This window comes from Nerophis ophidion, linkage group LG09 (genome assembly GCF_033978795.1).
Source record: "Nerophis ophidion isolate RoL-2023_Sa linkage group LG09, RoL_Noph_v1.0, whole genome shotgun sequence".
Lineage (NCBI taxonomy): Eukaryota > Metazoa > Chordata > Actinopteri > Syngnathiformes > Syngnathidae > Nerophis > Nerophis ophidion.
The window spans coordinates 66,363,309-66,380,572 of record NC_084619.1 but is presented as its reverse complement, the minus strand read 5'-3'; the positions used below and the strand labels follow the sequence as shown (position 1 = coordinate 66,380,572).

Sequence of the window (17,264 nt, the reverse complement as noted above, 5' to 3'; positions counted from 1 at the left end):
CTTATTTTTATGGACTTGCTGCTTTGTGACGTTAAGTTCTTGTTATAAACTGTTATGCCTTGAGCTCTTATTTTGAAGGCGGTAAGAGCGGAAGTGGTGACACGTTGTGGTTGAGGCTTTTATTGGTAGATTGCACAGTACAGTACATCCATCCATCCCTACCGCTTATTCCAGGGGTGTACAAATTCTTTCCACACAGGGCTGCACATGGAAAAATTTAAGCATGCTGGGATCATTTTGATATTGTTCATTTTCAAACCATAACAAAATATACGGATTTGTTTTATTTATCTTTAGGGCTCCTGGGGAGCATAGAGGGTCTCAGTCACTAAAATGTTAAAAATAATTCCAATTATTACTATTTTTTATTTATTTAATGCTTACAGCAAATCTGTATATCAACTTGAGGTTGATATAAAGTAAAATAAATAAGGTTTTATGCCTTTTCTGTCAAAGACAAATTTGTTTTTTATAGTTAAACTGAAATATGCAGTATTTAGATAGATAGTACTTTATTGATTCCTTCAGGAGAGTTCCCTTATTTAGCAATTAAAGCCCTCAAAGATCAATAATGCAGGACACCATTGATTTGAATTATTTTACATTTTTGAGTAATCACAGTGAAAAGTTAAATAAAATCCTACTAAATATATCTGAGATCCGAAAGGTTCCCCATTCATAAAGTGATACATTTTTATTCGTTTTTTTTTTTTTTTAGTTTTAACACTTAAATTTCAAGATCAACTTCCGATATATCGATTTTAAGTTTGAACTTTTATTTTGTTTGTTTTATGCTCTTTTGTCAAAACTTTGATGTTTTCATGTGGCAACCACACAATATTTTTTCCACATAAAACATTTTAAAGTGATAATTTTTAAGTAAGAATTTATTATAACAGATTTTTATGTCCTTTTTTTTCCAGCAACAGAAAAAAATTAAAATAAAGACAAAAGGGGGAAAAAAAACTGCCTGCATGGCAGCTTTGTGTCAACATTGCCACTTTTTCCTCATTAGATTTCACCTCATTCCACTATTTTTACATTTTATTTTTATTTTTGCAATACTATACATTTTGCAATTTTTGCAGAATGTGTGGCGGGCCACAAATGGCCTCCAGGTCGCACTTTGGACACCCTTGGCTTATTTCCTTTGGGGTCGCTGGTGCCTATCTCAGCTACAATCGGGCGGAAGGCGGTGTACACCCTGGACAATTCGCCACCCAATCGCAGGGCCAACACAGATAGACAACATTCACACTCACATTCACACACTAGGGACCATTTAGTGTTGCCAATCAACCTATCCCCAGGTGCATGTCTTTGGAGGTGGGAGGGGCCTATCCCCAGGTGCATGTCTTTGGAGGTGGGAGGGGCCTATCCCCAGGTGCATGTCTTTGGAGGTAGGAGGGGCCTATCCCCAGGTGCATGTCTTTGGAGGTAGGAGGGGCCTATCCCCAGGTGCATGTCTTTGGAGGTAGGAGGGGCCTATTCCCAGGTCCATGTCTTTGGAGGTGGGAGCGGCCTATTCCCAGGTCCATGTCTTTGGAGGTGGGAGGGGCCTATCCCCAGTTGGTGCAACTGGGAAATAAACGCGGAAGTGTGGCGAGCTGATGACTTTTACCATGAATTGATTAACGTGTACACGTGTCACATGTCAAATGTTGTTTTTAGACAACTTGTAGTTATTGTCATTGTCTAAAGTGACAGTTTGTTTTATTTGTCAGGTTTCTCAGTGTTGCCCCCTAGTGGTTGCTACGGTTCTGATTTAAGTTCACCAAAAATAACTTTAAAAAAAATAAAATTATATCCATACTATTCTTTCAGAATTGAAAACTTGAATACTGATGTGGTAAAGGCGTTAAGGAAACTAAGTCCATGGATTTTACTGCTGAATCCAGACAGGAGTCTCCTGGTGGCCCTGAAACAGCACGGGAGAGTGAGGTAAACCATCACCATCCATCCATCCCAACCATTAATACCGCTTGTCCCTCTTATGTTAATTGTGTTGTATTTACTTTTCTACTACGGACTGGACTCTCACTATTATGTTAGATCCACTATGGACTGGACTCTAACTATTATGTTAGATCCACTATGGACTGGACTCTCACTATTATGTTAGATCCACTATGGACTGGACTTTCACAATATTATGTTAGATCCACTATGGACTGGACTCTCACACTATTATGTTAGATCCACTATGGACTGGACTCTCGCTCTTATGTTAGATCCACTATGGACTGGACTCTCACACTATTATGTTAGATCCACTATGGACTGGACTCTCACACTATAATGTTAGATCCACTACGGACTGGACTCTCATACTATGAACTAGATCCACTATGGACTGGACTCTCACACTATTATGTTAGATCCACTATGGACTGGACTCTCACCATTATGTTAGATCCACTATGGACTGGACTCTCACTATTATGTTAGATCCACTATGGAGTGGACTCTCACACTCTTATGTTAGATCCACTACGGACTGGACTCTCACTATTATGTTAGATCCACTATGGACTGGACTCTCACACTATTATGTTAGATCCACTATGGACTGGACTCTCACACTATTATGTTAGATCCACTACGGACTGGACTCTCACACTATTATGTTAGATCCACTATGGACTGGACTCTCACACTATTATGTTAGATCCACTATGGACTGGACTCTCACACTATTATGTTAGATCCACTATGGACTGGACTCTCACACTATTATGTTAGATCCACTATGGACTGGACTCTCACACTATTATGTTAGATCCACTATGGACTGGACTCTCACACTATTATGTTAGATCCACTATGGACTGGACTCTCACTATTATGTTAGATCCACTATGGACTGGACTCTCACTATTATGTTAGATCCACTATGGACTGGACTCACACTATTATGTTAGATCCACTACGGACTGGACTCTCACAATATTATGTTAGATCCACTATGGACTGGACTCTCACACTATTATGTTAGACCCACTATGGACTGGACTCTCACACTATTATGTTAGATCCACTATGGACTGGACTCTCACTATTATGTTAGATCCACTATGGACTGGACTTTCACACTATGATGTTAGATCCACTACGGACTGGACTTTTACACTATTATGTTAGATCCACTATGGACTGGACTCTTACACTATTATGTTAGATCCACTATGGACTGGACTCTCACTATTATGTTAGATCCACTATGGACTGGACTCTCACTATTATGTTAGATCCACTATGGACTGGACTCTCACTATTATGTTAGATCCACTATGGACTGGACTCTTACACTATTATGTTAGATCCACTATGGACTGGACTCTCACTAATATGTTAGACGTCCAACAGTATTGACATGTTTTCCTCTTCAACAGGTTCTGAGAGAAGAGGATATGAAACATTACGAGACAAAGAAGAGGCTGAAAGAAAAGATGGAGGAGATTCGCCACGTCGTAAGCGAAATGAGACCTTGGATATTTGTTCGAACAAAGTTGAGCCTAACGAGAGGATTAAATGCCCTCAGATTCAAGAGATGATCCGGGAAAACGAGAGGGTTCCTGAAATGGAGCGACTGGAACTCAAGGAATTCAACGTGGATGACGAAAAGCAGAGGAGACATGACGCCATGATGGAGGAGGAAGTTGCTACGGTAACGGAGGACCTTGTGTAAATGGTAAATAAAAAGAGAATACAACAAATCCTTTTCAACTTATATTCTATTGAATAGACTGCAAAGACAAGACATTTAACGCTCGAACTGGTAAACTTTGTTATTTCTGGCAAATATTAGCTCATTTGGAATGTGATGCCTGCAACATGTTTCCAAAAAGCTGGCACAAGTGGCAAAAAAGACCAAGAAAGTTGAGGAATGCTCATCAAACACTTAATTGGAACATCCCACAGGTGAACAGGCTAATTGGGAACAGCTGGGTGCCATGATTGGGCTTGAAAAGCATTTAAAAGTCTTTCACAAACAAGGACGGGGCAAGGGTCACCACTTAGTCATCAAATTCCTGAGCAAAATTGTTCAAGAAAAACATTTCTCAACGGGCTATTGCAAGGAATTTAGGGATTTCAAAATCTACACTCTGTGATATCATCAAAAGGTTCAGAGAATCTGGAGAAATCACTGCACGTAAGCCATGATATTACGCACCGTGGATGACTCAGGCAGTACTGCATCAAAAAGCCAAATCAGTGTGTAAAGAATATCACCACATGGGCTCAGGAACACTTCAGAAAACCACTGTCAGTAACTACAGTTGGTCGTTACATCTGTAAGTGCAAGTTACCACTCTACTATGCAAAGCCACAGCCATTTATCAACAACACCCTGAAACAGTTGGCTGGGCCCAAGCTCTTCTACAAACCCCGTTTCCATATGAGTTGGGAAATTGTGTTAGATGTAAATATAAACAGAATACAATGATTTGCAAATCCTTTTCAACCCATATTCAGTTGAATATCTTACAAAGACAACATATTTTATGTTCAAACTCATAAACATTTTTTTTTGCAAATAGTCATTAACTTTAGAATTTGATGCCAGCAACACGTGACAAAAAAGTTGGGAAAGGTGGCAATAAATACTGATAAAGTTGAGGAATGCTCATCAAACACTTATTTGGAACATCCCACAGGTGTGCAGGCTAATTGGGAATAGGTGGGTGCCATGATTGGGTATAAAAGCAGCTTCCATGAAATGCTAAGTCATTCACAAACAAGGATGGGGCGAGAGTCACCAATTTGTAAGCAAATTGTCGAACAGTTTTAGAAAACATTTCTTAACGAGCTATTGCAAGGAATTTAGGGATTTTACCATCTACGGTCCGTAATATCATCAAAAGTATCAGAGAATCTGGAGAAATCACTGCACGTAAGCGATGATATTATGGACCTTTGAAACCTCTGACGGTACTGTATCAAAAACCGACATCAGTGTGTAAAGGATATCACCACATGGGCTCAGAAACACTTCAGAAAAAACACTGCCAGTAACTACAGTTGGTCGCTACATCTGTAAGTGCAAGTTAACACTCTACTATGCAAAGCCACAGCCATTTATCAACAACACCCTGAAACAGTTGGCTGGGCCCAAGCTCATCTACAAACCCCGTTTCCATATGAGTTGGGAAATTGTGTTAGATGTAAATATAAACAGAATACAATGATTCGCAAATCCTTTTCAACCCATATTCAATTGAATGCACTACAAAGACAAGATTTTTGTTGTTCAAACTCATAAACATTTTTTTTTGCAAATAGTCATTAACTTTAGAATTTGATGCCAGCAACACGTGACAAAAAAGTTGGGAAAGGTGGCAATAAATACTGATAAAGTTGAGGAATGCTCATCAAACACTTATTTGGAACATCCCACAGGTGTGCAGGCTAATTGGGAACAGGTGGGTGCAATGATTGTGTATAAAAACAGCTTCCATGAAATGCTAAGTCATTCACAAACAAGGATGGGGCGAGGGTCACCAATTTGTAAGCAAATTGTCGAACAGTTTAAGAACAACATTTCTCAACGAGCTATTACAAGGAATTTAGGGATTTTACCATCTACGGTCCGTAATATCATCAAAACTATCAGAGAATCTGGAGAAATCACTGCACGTAAGCGATGATATTATGGACCTTTGAAACCTCTGACGGTACTGCGTCAAAAACCGACATCAGTGTGTAAAGGATATCACCACATGGGCTGAGAAACACTTCAGAAAAAACACTGCCAGTAACTACAGTTGGTCGCTACATCTGTAAGTGCAAGTTAACACTCTACTATGCAAAGCCACAGCCATTTATCAACAACACCCAGAAACGCTTCGCTGGGCCCGAGCTCATCTAAGATGGACTGATGCAAAATGTCAAAGTGTTCGGTGGTCTGCCAAGTCCACATTTCAGATTGTGTTTGGAAATTGTGGACCAAAGAGAAAAAGAACCATAAGGATTCTTATAGGGGCAAAGTGTAAAAGCCAGCATGTGTGACGGTATGGGGGTGTATTAGTGCCCAAGGCATGGGTAACTTACACATCTGTGAAGGCACCATTAATGCTGGAAGGTACATACAGATTTTGGAGCAACATATGTTGACATCCAAGCAACGTTATCATGGACGCCCCTGCTTATTTCAGCAAGACAATTCTAAAATAATGATTATTTGCAAAAAAATATATAAAAAAATATTTTTTTTCAGTGTGAACATGAAATATCTTGTCTTTGCAGTCTATTCAATTGAGTATAAGTTGAAAAGGATTTGCAAATCATTGTATTCTCTTTGTATTTAGCATTTACACAACCTGACAACTTGACTGCTTTTGGGTTTGGTATTAAATGTGATTCTCCACTGCAGGTGAGAGAAAAAATCCAGATGGAGATTTTGGAGAGATGTTACCTACGGGATCTCCTGAAGAGGGACTGCTGGGATTCTCTCCAAGTCAAAGAAAGAGCTGTGAAGGTGCGACACCACAAGTAAAACCCTGTTGTGTGGTTAAAAACACTTTGACAATATTGTGTGTTGCAGGCCTTTCACACAGAACACGAGGTGACGAACTACGCCCTCAAGGAACGACCCCAGAAGGAGCTGGACGAGCTGAAAAGGGTGGAGAACATAAGGAAGAAGGAGCTGGCTGCAGTAAGAATATGTAGTTGAGCATGTTTGTACTCGCCTACCTGCATGAGTGGTGTCCACCTGTCAGCAGGATGTGAACCAACAACCAAAGGTGGGAGCAGATCAGCAGACACAGGAGGTGTTTGAGGCCCTGAGCGCGGTGGCCAGCAGCTACTCTGCCGAGCTGGAGCTGTCACATCCTCATCTCTACGACCAGTTCAGCCTGAGAATCACCGAGCAGAAGAGGAACCAGATTGTCCTGCTGCAGGTAAGAATCTCTCTGATGTAACCTTGTCTTTGCTCTGCATGCACATTTTGCTAATTGGTTCTTATCTAGTTTGCACTTTGTCTGTATTATTATTATTATTATTATTATTGGCTTTTATCTAGTTTGCACTTTGTCTGTATTATTATTATTATTATTATTATTGACGTTTTATCTAGTTTGCACTTTGACTGTATTATTATTATTATTATTATTACTATCATTATTGGCTTTTATCTAGTTTGCACTTTGTCTGTATTATTATTATTATTATTATTACTATCATTATTGGCTTTTATCTAGTTTGCACTTTGTCTGTATTATTATTATAATTATTGGCTTTTATCTAGTTTGCACTTTGTCTGTGTTATTATTATTATTTTTATTATTATTGGCTTTTATCTGGTTTGCACTTTGTCTGTATTATTATTATTATTATTATTATTATTGGCTTTTATCTAGTTTGCACTTTGTCTGTGTTATTATTATTATTATTATTATTGTTATTATTATTATTATTATTATTGGCTTTTATCTAGTTTGCACTTTGTCTGTATTATTATTATTCAATCAATCAATCAATCAATGTTTACTTATACAGCCCTAAATCACTAGTGTCTCAAAGGGCTGCACAGACCACCACGACATCCTCGGTAGGCCCACATAAGGGCAAGGAAAACTCACACCCAGTGGGAGAGGAGGAAAGCAATGGATGTCGAGCGGGTCTAACATGATACTGTGAAAGTTCAATCCACAATGGATACAACACAGTCGCGAGAGTCCAGTCCAAAGAGGATCCAAGACACAGCAGCGAGAGTCCCGTTCACAGCGGAGCCAGCAGGAAACCATCCCAAGCGGAGGCGGACCAGCAGCGTAGAGATGTCCCCAGCCGATACACAGGCGAGCAGTACATGGCTACCGGATCGGACCGGACCCCCTCCACACGGGAGAGTGGGACATAGAAGAAAAAGAAAAGAAACGGCAGATCAACTGGTCTAAAAAGGGAGTCTATTTAAAGGCTAGAGTATACAAATGAGTTTTAAGGTGAGACTTAAATGCTTCTACTGAGGTGGCATCGCGAACTGTTACCGGGAGGGTATTCCAGAGTACTGGAGCCCGAACGGAAAATGCTCTATAGCCCGCAGACTTTTTTTGGGCTTTGGGAATCACTAATAAGCCGGAGTCCTTTGAACACAGATTTCTTGCCGGGACATATGGTACAATACAATTGGCAAGATAATACCCAGATTCTTTACCGTGTCGCCTTGTATAATTGTTTGGTTGTCAAATGTTAGAGTTGTATTATTAAATAGAGTTCGGTGTCTAGCAGGACCGATAATCAGCATATCCGTTTTTTTGGCGTTGAGTTGCAAAAAGTTAGCGGACATCCATTGTTTGATTTCATTAAGACACGCCTCCAGCTGACTACAATCCGGCGTGTTGGTCAGCTTTAGGGGCATGTAGAGTTGGGTGTCATCAGCATAACAGTGAAAGCTAATACCGTATTTGCGTATGACGTCACCCAGCGGCAGCATGTAGATGCTGAAGAGTGCAGGGCCAAGGACCGAACCCTGGGGAACTCCACACGTTACCTTAACGTAGTCCGAGGTCACATTGTTATGGGAGACACACTGCATCCTATCAGTAAGATAAGAGTTAAACCAAGACAGGGCTAAGTCTGACATACCAATTCGTGTTTTGATACGTTCTAATAAAATATTATGATCGACGGTATCGAAAGCAGCGCTAAGATCGAGGAGCAGCAACATAGATGACGCATCAGAATCCATCGTTAGCAATAGATCATTAGTCATTTTTGCGAGGACTGTCTCCGTGGAGTGATTTGCCCTGAAACCGGATTGAAAGGTTTATTATTATTATTGGCTTTTATCTAGTTTGCACTTTGACTGTATTATTATTATTATTATTAGTATTACTATCATTATTGGCTTTTATCTAGTTTGCACTTTGTCTGTGTTATTATTAATATTATTATTATTATTATTATTATTGGCTTTTATCTAGTTTGCACTTTGTCTGTATTGTTATTATTATTATTATTATTATTATTATTAGCTTTTATCTAGTTTGCACTTTGACTGTATTATTATTATTATTATTATTATTGGCTTTTATCTAGTTTGCACTTTGATTGTATTATTATTATTATTATTATTATTATTATTATTGGCTTTTATCTAGTTTGCACTTTGTCTGTGTTATCATTATTATTATTATTATTATTATTGGTTTTTATCTAGTTTGCTCTTTGTCTGTATTATTATTATTATTATTATTATTATTGGCCTTTATCTAATTTGCACTTTGACTGTATTATTATTATTGGCTTTTATCTAGTTTGCACTTTGTCTGTATTATTATTATTATTATTATTATTATTATTATTATTATTATTATTATTACTATTATTGGCTTTTATCTAGTTTGCACTTTGTCTGTATTATTATTATTATTATTATTATTATTAGTAGTAGTAGTATTATTATAATTGGCTTTTATCTAGTTTGCACTTTGACTGTATTATTATTATTATTATTATTATTGGCTTTTATCTAGTTTGCACTTTGTTTGTGTTATTATTAATATTATTATTATTATTATTGTTATTATTATTATTATTATTATTATTATTATCTAGTTTGCACTTTGACTGTATTATTACTAGGAGTGTGGGAAAAAATTGATTGGAATTTGAATCGCAATTCTCACGTTGTGCGATTCAGAATCGATTCTCATTGTTAAAAAAAAGCGATTTTTTTATATATTTTATTTTATATATGTTTTTTATTAATCCAAAAAAACAATACACAGCAATACCATAACAATACAATCCAATTCCAAAACCAAACCTGAGCCAGCAACACTCAGAACTGCAATAAACACAGTAATTAAGAAGACACAAACACCACACAGAACAAAACAAAAGTAGTGAAACAAAAATGAATATTATCAACAACAGTATCAATATTAGTTATAATTTCAGCATAGCAGTGATTAAAAATCCCTCATTGACTTTATCATTAGACATTTATAAAAATAAAAAAAGAACTTGCATCACATCTCATGAGCTTGACAACACACTGTGTCCAATGTTTTCACAAAGATAAAATAAGTCATATTTTTGGTTCGTTTCATAGTTAAAACATATTTACATTAGTGCAGTCAGTTGATAAAACATTGTTCTTTACAATTATAAAAGCTTTTTACACAAATCTACTCTGCTAGCATGTCAGCAGACTGGGGTAGATCCTGCTGAAATCCTATGTATTGAATGAATACAGAATCCTTTTAAATCGGGAAAAAAATCGTTTTTGAATCGAGAATCGTGTCGAATTAAAATGAAAATCGATATTGAATCGAATCATGGGACACCCAAAGATTCGCAGCCCTAATTATTACTATTATTATAATTATTATCGGCTCCTCCTTGCCTCATTCTTATTGTGTTCCTATTTTAATGATGTTAGATCTGTGTTGTTGTTGTTGTTGTTGTTGTTGTTGTTGTTGGGGACAAGTGTTGTAAATGAGCTTCGGCTACAAACACTACGATGCATAATTGGATAACTGTTTCAGATATTTATTTTTCTGTAATTGTCCCTATTTCAAATATACCTTTATTAAAAAAAAAAAAAAAAAACTACTAACACACCTTAAAATTTGAACTTCCTTACTGAATTTTAAATCTGACATAAAATTCTGGCTCAGACCAACCTCTACTGAATCTGAACCAAAATTGATCCCCAGCATCTTTTCAAAGCATCAAACAGGTTTATATGTGACTATAATCCATATATATATTTATATGTGCTTATAGTCTATACATATATTTATGTATGTATGTATGCTGTGTACATACATATATATATATGTGTGTGTGTGTGTGTGTGTGTGGTCATAGTGTATATATATATGTGGTTTTTATGTATTTATATATTTGTATGTGGTTATAGTGTGTATATATTTATATGTAGTTATAGTCTATATATATGTGTAGTGTATATATATTTATATGGTGTTATAGTGTATATATATATATATATATATATATATATATATATATATATATATATATATATATATATATATATATATAAATAATAGAATAGAATAGAATAGAAAGTACTTTATTGATCCCTAGGGGAAATTCAGTATATATATATATATATATATATATATATATATATATATATATATACATATATATATATATATATATATATATATATATATATATATAGTATGTGGGGTTATTATAGTGTACATATATATATTTATATATATATGGTTTATGTGAATTTATATATTTATATGTGGTTATAGTGTGTGTGTGTATATATATATATATGTATATATACATATATATATATGTGTGTGTGTGTGTGTGCTCATAGTGTATATATATATATATATATATATATATATGTGGTTTTTTATGTATTTATATATTTGTATTTAGTTATAGTGTGTATATATTTATATGTAGTTATAGTCTATATATATGTGTAGTGTATACATATTTATATGGTGTTATAGTGTGTATATGTATATGTATATATATATATATATATATATATATATATATATATATATATACATAAAATAGAATATAATAGAATATAATAGAATAGAAAGTACTTTATTGATCCCTGGGGGAAATTCAGTATATATATATATATATATATATATATATATTAAAAAAAGCACATATATATTCATATGTAGTTTATTTATATTTATGTGTGGTTATTATAGTGTATATATATTTTATAAGTGTTTTTTATGTATTTATATATTTGTATGTGGTTAAAGTGTGTATATATTTATATGTGGTTATAGTCTATTTATATTTATATATATATTTATATGTGGTTATACTGTGTGTATATACTGTATATATATATATATACTGTTTATATATACATATATATATATGTGTGTATAGTCTATATATATTTATATTTATATGTATATTTGTGGTTATACTGTGTATATATATATATATATATATATATATACATATATATATACTGTTTACTGTTTATATATACATATATATGTGTGTGTATATACATATATATATATATATATATATATATATATTGTATGTATATATATATATTGTATGTATATATATATATTGTATGTATATATATGTATATATATATATATATATGTGTGTGTGTATATATATATGTGGTTATAGTCTATATATATTTATATGTGGTTATTGTGTATTTATATATTTTTTCATTCTGTTTTGCACACTCTTGGAGTCAACATGTGCATAGTGAATAGTGTTAAATGACATTAATTAGTATTTTAAAAGTGAAGTGAATTATATTTATATAGCGCTTTTCTCTAGTGACTCAAAGCGCTTTACATTGTGAAACCCAATATCTAAGTTACAAAAAGATAAACGTTTAAATGTTCTATTTATTGTCTTGTAGTTTCTTCAGTTCGGTCGATTTTATGAGGAATAACCGCATTAATATACAAAACACTTAACCCTATTAAACTTGCAATAGTCTTTTTTTAACCGTACTCAACTTGCCTTAAAGGTAATTCATCCTTGTTAACTGTAGGAGGCGCTGCTGAGAATAAAATACATATTTTATCTCATGAAGGCCTCTTGAGTTTTAAACATGAATCAGTTAAGAAACTTAAAGCTGTTTAAAACAAAATCCTGTCACCTGTGACCCGGCAGGACGTGATCCACCGCATCAAGGTGGCCCTCAACAGCAAGTTTGACGGCGTGTACAAGCAAAAAGTGCAGGAGATCGCCCGCGTGAAAGAAAGGAACAAGCAAGTGAGAGAGCTGCTGGACGAGCTGGAAGTGGCCGAGGAGCTCTGGGAGCCCTCCCTCAACGACCGAGAGGTCCCCGAGAGGGTGTTCATTGTGGACCACTCCGAGGTCACCTGGCCCCCCGGGGCCCCACCTTCATCCACCTTAGGTGATAAGCAGGGCGTCACCTGACCTGTCTGGATGTGTCCCTTCAGATACGAGCAGAGAAGTACCTCACCCCCGAGCAGCAGGAGGAGGAGGAGCGCAAGAGACTGGAGGAGGAGAAGCGCTTGGCTGCCAAGGTATGCCGGCAAAATAAATGTGACTTTGCTTTTTTAAAACTCCCGTTTGCGCTTTCTCACAAATTCTTCCTGGCCTGGAAACCGGATCGACCTGCGAGCTGGTGTACATTTGCATGCAAACTGGCCTTAAAGGCTCCAGTAGATTAGGCTGCTAAGAAAAGAACTTTCAGGAATGGCGTGAGAGATGCCTCACTCAGAGATCACGGCAAAGCATAGCAATCAACCGGGGGTGGGGCCATCAGGGCCAGCAAGGCCTTCTCTGCTGGCTTAAAGGCCGACTGAAATGAGATGTTCTTATTTAAACGGGGATAGCAGGTCCATTCTATGTGTCATACTTGATCATTTCGCCATATTGCCATATTTTTGCTGAAAGGATTTAGTAGAGAACATCCACGATAAAGTCCGCAACTTTTGGTCGCTAATAAAAAAGCCTTGCCTGTACCGGAAGTAGCAGACGATGTGGGCGTGACGTCACGGGTTGTGGAGCTCCTCACATCTGAACATTGTTTACAATCATGGCCACCAGCAGCCAGAGCGATTCGGACTCAGAAAGCGACGATTTCCCCATTAATTTGAGCGAGGATGAAAAGTTCGTGGATGAGGAAAGTTAGAGTGAATGACTAGAAAAAAAAAAAAGACTAAATCGGGCAGTGGGAACTAGGGCTGGGCGATACATCGATATATGATATATATCGCGGGTTTGTCTCCGTGCGATATGGAAAATGACTATCGTAATATTCGAGTAGACGTTCTCACGCAGCTGCGGGCATTACACTCTCCTCTTTCCTGTGTCTACTCACAGACAAGCAGGCGCACATTCATACGTCACTTACTGTCATGTCATACGTATACGCCCTCGCCCAGCGGCGTGGCTAACGTTTAGCTGTGATGCTCGCGGAGAAAGAAGGTGCGGATCTCGTGACAAATGAAGGAAGAACTAATTCCCATCGTCTGGCGGTGGTTCGGCTTCAAGCGGGAATATGTTGACTAGACAACTTTAATTTGTCATGTGTGGGGCACAAGCGTTGCTACCAAAAGTAGCATTACTGCTAATATGTAGCATCATTTGAAAAGTCTCCTGCTAATAACTTTGATAAATACCGTTTTGGTAAATTGACTTAGTTGTGATTTCCTTCTGTGCATGAAAGACTAAAAATAGCATATATGAACAAGAATGTTTTAATGTAGCCATAGAATCATTTACTGCTGTGATTATATGTATCAAGTAGTTCATTCAAGGCTAAGGCAAAATATCGTAATATATATCGTATATCGCGATATGGCCTGAAAATATCGCGGTATTGAAAAAAAGGCAATATCGCCCAGTCCTAGTGGGAACGATTGAGATCTGAACATTGTTTACAATCATGGCCACCAGCAGCTAGAGCGATTCGGACCGAGAAAGTGACAATTTCCCCATTAATTTGAGCGAGGATGAAAGATTTGTGGATGAGGATAGTGAGAGTGAAGGACTAGAAAAAAAATAAAAAATAAAACTAGACGGCAGAGTGATTCCGATTATTAGACAAATTTACTAGGATCATTCTGGAAAATAAGCTTAGTAACACAATAAGCTTATCTGCTTATTGTGTTACTAGTGTTTTAGTGAGATTATACGGTCGTACCTGTGCAACCTGATGGTCGGCCCCGCACCTTTCTTCAGCACCAGTCGACGGGTGGTGACGATGCCCATCTCTGCCTTTCGCAAGGGACCCTCTTCGAAACACGATCTTTCGAAATGATCGCTGCATAATTCACTGTACTTTGTGTGTGTGGTCCAATCCAACCGTGTTCGCTTGACATCTCTGTTCCATTGTAAAACTTGACTGTCATTTTTCGGGAATGTAAACAATGAAACTCGGTCTGTGTTTGTGTTGCTAAAGCCGGCCGCAATACACCGCTTCCCGCCTACAGCTTTCTTCTTTGATGTCTCCATTGTTCATTGAACAAATTGCAAAAGATTCAGCAACTTAGACGTCCAGAATAGGGTATAGTTTTTCGATGAAAACGGATGACTTAATAGCTGGGAATAATGCTGGAACAAAATGTCCTCTACAGTCCGTGACGTCATGCGCACGCGTCATCATACCGAGACGTTTCAGCAGGATATTTTTCGGCGCGAAATTTAAAATGTGTTGCAATGTAAAGATTTCATCATTGATGTATAAACTATCATACTTCCTGGTCGGTAGTAGTGGGTTTAAGTAGGCCTTTAACATAACCAGAAATCAAAATCATGAATAATGTACTTTCCATAAATATCTCAAATTATTCATATTCTCTTTATGTCACATTATTTTCCTTCCAATGCTGTCGTTTAGAGTGACAACGTACGAGGAAGGGCACTTGACGACATGATGGAAGGCGTTGCCTGAAATGTTTTATTTTGCTTTTGTCCCACCCCAACACACTGCAACACAATTGTGAAACTTCTTCTTATACTTTTGATCCGAACATGTTGATAAATTTTTGTTGTTGTCGTCGTTTAGAGTGACAACGTACGAGGAAGGGCACTTGACGACATGATGGAAGGCGTGCTGGAAATATTTTATTTTGCTTTTGTCCCACCCCAACACACTGCAACACAATTATGAAACTTCTTCTTATACTTTTGATCCGAACATGTTGATAAATGTTTGTTGTTGTCGTCGTTTAGAGTGACAACGTACGAGGAAGGGCACTTGACGACATGATGGAAGGCGTGCTGGAAGTGAAAAAAGACAGCATTTTGAAATCGGTAGGTCAAGCTTATTTTTTTTTTCCCGAGTTTTTCTTCCCCCTCTTAATCCCCGGTGGAGTAAAACAAAAGACAGCAAAAGCAAGCACAGGAAATGAGTAGTAAATGTACTCCGCAGGAAGTACCGCAGCCCGAGTTTGTTCTGGCCAAACCCGACAACCAGTGGACGGACGAGGAGAAAAAGCTCTTCAAAGAGTACGACAAGAAAGTCAAGGAGCTCGATACAGAAAAGGACAAATACAGAAAGGTATTTTACCAAAGTGAAGAAATGTTACCTTCTTACCGCCATGAATCACTGCAATAAGGCGCTTTTGGTAGCCATCCACAAGCTTCTGCTTCCATTTTTCACCACAAAATTACTACAGTTCAGCTCAAAGTGTCGCTTTTCTGACATGGACTTGTTTCTTCAGCATTGTCCACACCTTTAAGTCAGGACTTTGGGAAGGCCATTCTAAAACCTTCATTCTCGCCTGATTTAGCCATTCCTTTACCACTTTTGACGTGTATTTGGGGTCATCGTCCTGTTGGCCCAAGACCCAACCTCCGGGCTTTAGCTTATCCTGAAGAATTTGGAGATAATCTTCTTTTTTGGTTGTCCCATTTAGTCTCTGTAAAGCACCAGTTTCATTGGCAGCAAAACCGGCCCAGAGCATAATACTACCACCACCATGCTTCACGGTAAACTTCAGGTTCAAACATGTATTAAACAAGACAAGAAGCAAGGAATTAAACAGAGACAGAATTACATTTGGCTCAATGAGGAGAAATGCATACACCTATAGATAGATAGATGGATGGATGGATCGATCTTTATTGATTTCTTCAGGAGAGTTCCCTCAGGAAAATTAAAATTCCAGCAGTAGTGCACGGAATTGAGATCGAAACTAAAAAGCAAATAAATGGGGGTATGAATGGAAATAAATTAGAAAAATATTACAATAAGAATACAAACAAAAAGCAACGACGAGAATAACAATCTAACAGTAAAATAAGAATAAAACCAAGAGAAACTAGTCAGTAGTAACCATGTTCTGAAAAAGTATTGCACTGTTTTGCATCCTGCACGCACTGTAGTGAATTATATTTATATAGCGCTTTTCTCTAGTGAATCAAAGTGCTTTACATAGTGAAACCCAATATCTAAGTTACATTTAAACCAGTGTGGGTGGCACTGGGAGCAGGTGGGTAAAGTGTCTTGCCCAAGGACACAACGGCAGTGACTAGGATGGCGGAAGCGGGAATCGAACCTGCAACCCTCAAGTTGCTACCAACCGAGCTATGCCGCCCTCGTACAGTGTCACCATGCTCTGACGAAATATTGTACGCCTCCTCTTTTAATTTGGACTTTCCCTGATTACATGGCAACAGTTGTTTCTAAGGGAAGGGGGTTGTAAACAGCTGTCGCCTTTGATTACAAAACAGTTCAAAGAAAAGGTTGTGTAAGAGTTCAAAGAAGAGGTGCCTGGAGCATGGGCAGGTCCTGCTTTCTCTCTGCTTTATAGCTCTCGGGTCAAGACAAAATCTTT

General features: G+C 37.2%; 1 protein-coding gene across 4 annotated transcripts in view; it reads left to right on the top strand.

Moving 5' to 3' along the window:
* Window positions 1–17,264, top strand: part of cfap43 (cilia and flagella associated protein 43) — a 51,849-nt gene that overhangs the window by 1,415 nt on the left and 33,170 nt on the right. For 2 of the 4 annotated variants that reach the window (XM_061911600.1, XM_061911602.1), the window contains exons 2-11: window positions 1,825–1,941; window positions 3,393–3,470; window positions 3,542–3,667; window positions 6,374–6,478; window positions 6,545–6,655; window positions 6,720–6,899; window positions 12,622–12,828; window positions 12,915–13,001; window positions 15,658–15,738; window positions 15,857–15,985. In XM_061911600.1, the coding sequence (XP_061767584.1) occupies window positions 1,876–1,941; window positions 3,393–3,470; window positions 3,542–3,667; window positions 6,374–6,478; window positions 6,545–6,655; window positions 6,720–6,899; window positions 12,622–12,828; window positions 12,915–13,001; window positions 15,658–15,738; window positions 15,857–15,985 (1,170 nt within the window). In that variant the 5' untranslated portion in view covers window positions 1,825–1,875. Of the gene's footprint in view, window positions 1–1,824; window positions 1,942–3,392; window positions 3,471–3,541; window positions 3,692–6,373; window positions 6,479–6,544; window positions 6,656–6,719; window positions 6,900–12,621; window positions 12,829–12,914; window positions 13,002–15,657; window positions 15,739–15,856; window positions 15,986–17,264 lie in introns of those variants that run through there. The other 2 variants (XM_061911601.1, XM_061911603.1) reach the window with 2 other exon arrangements.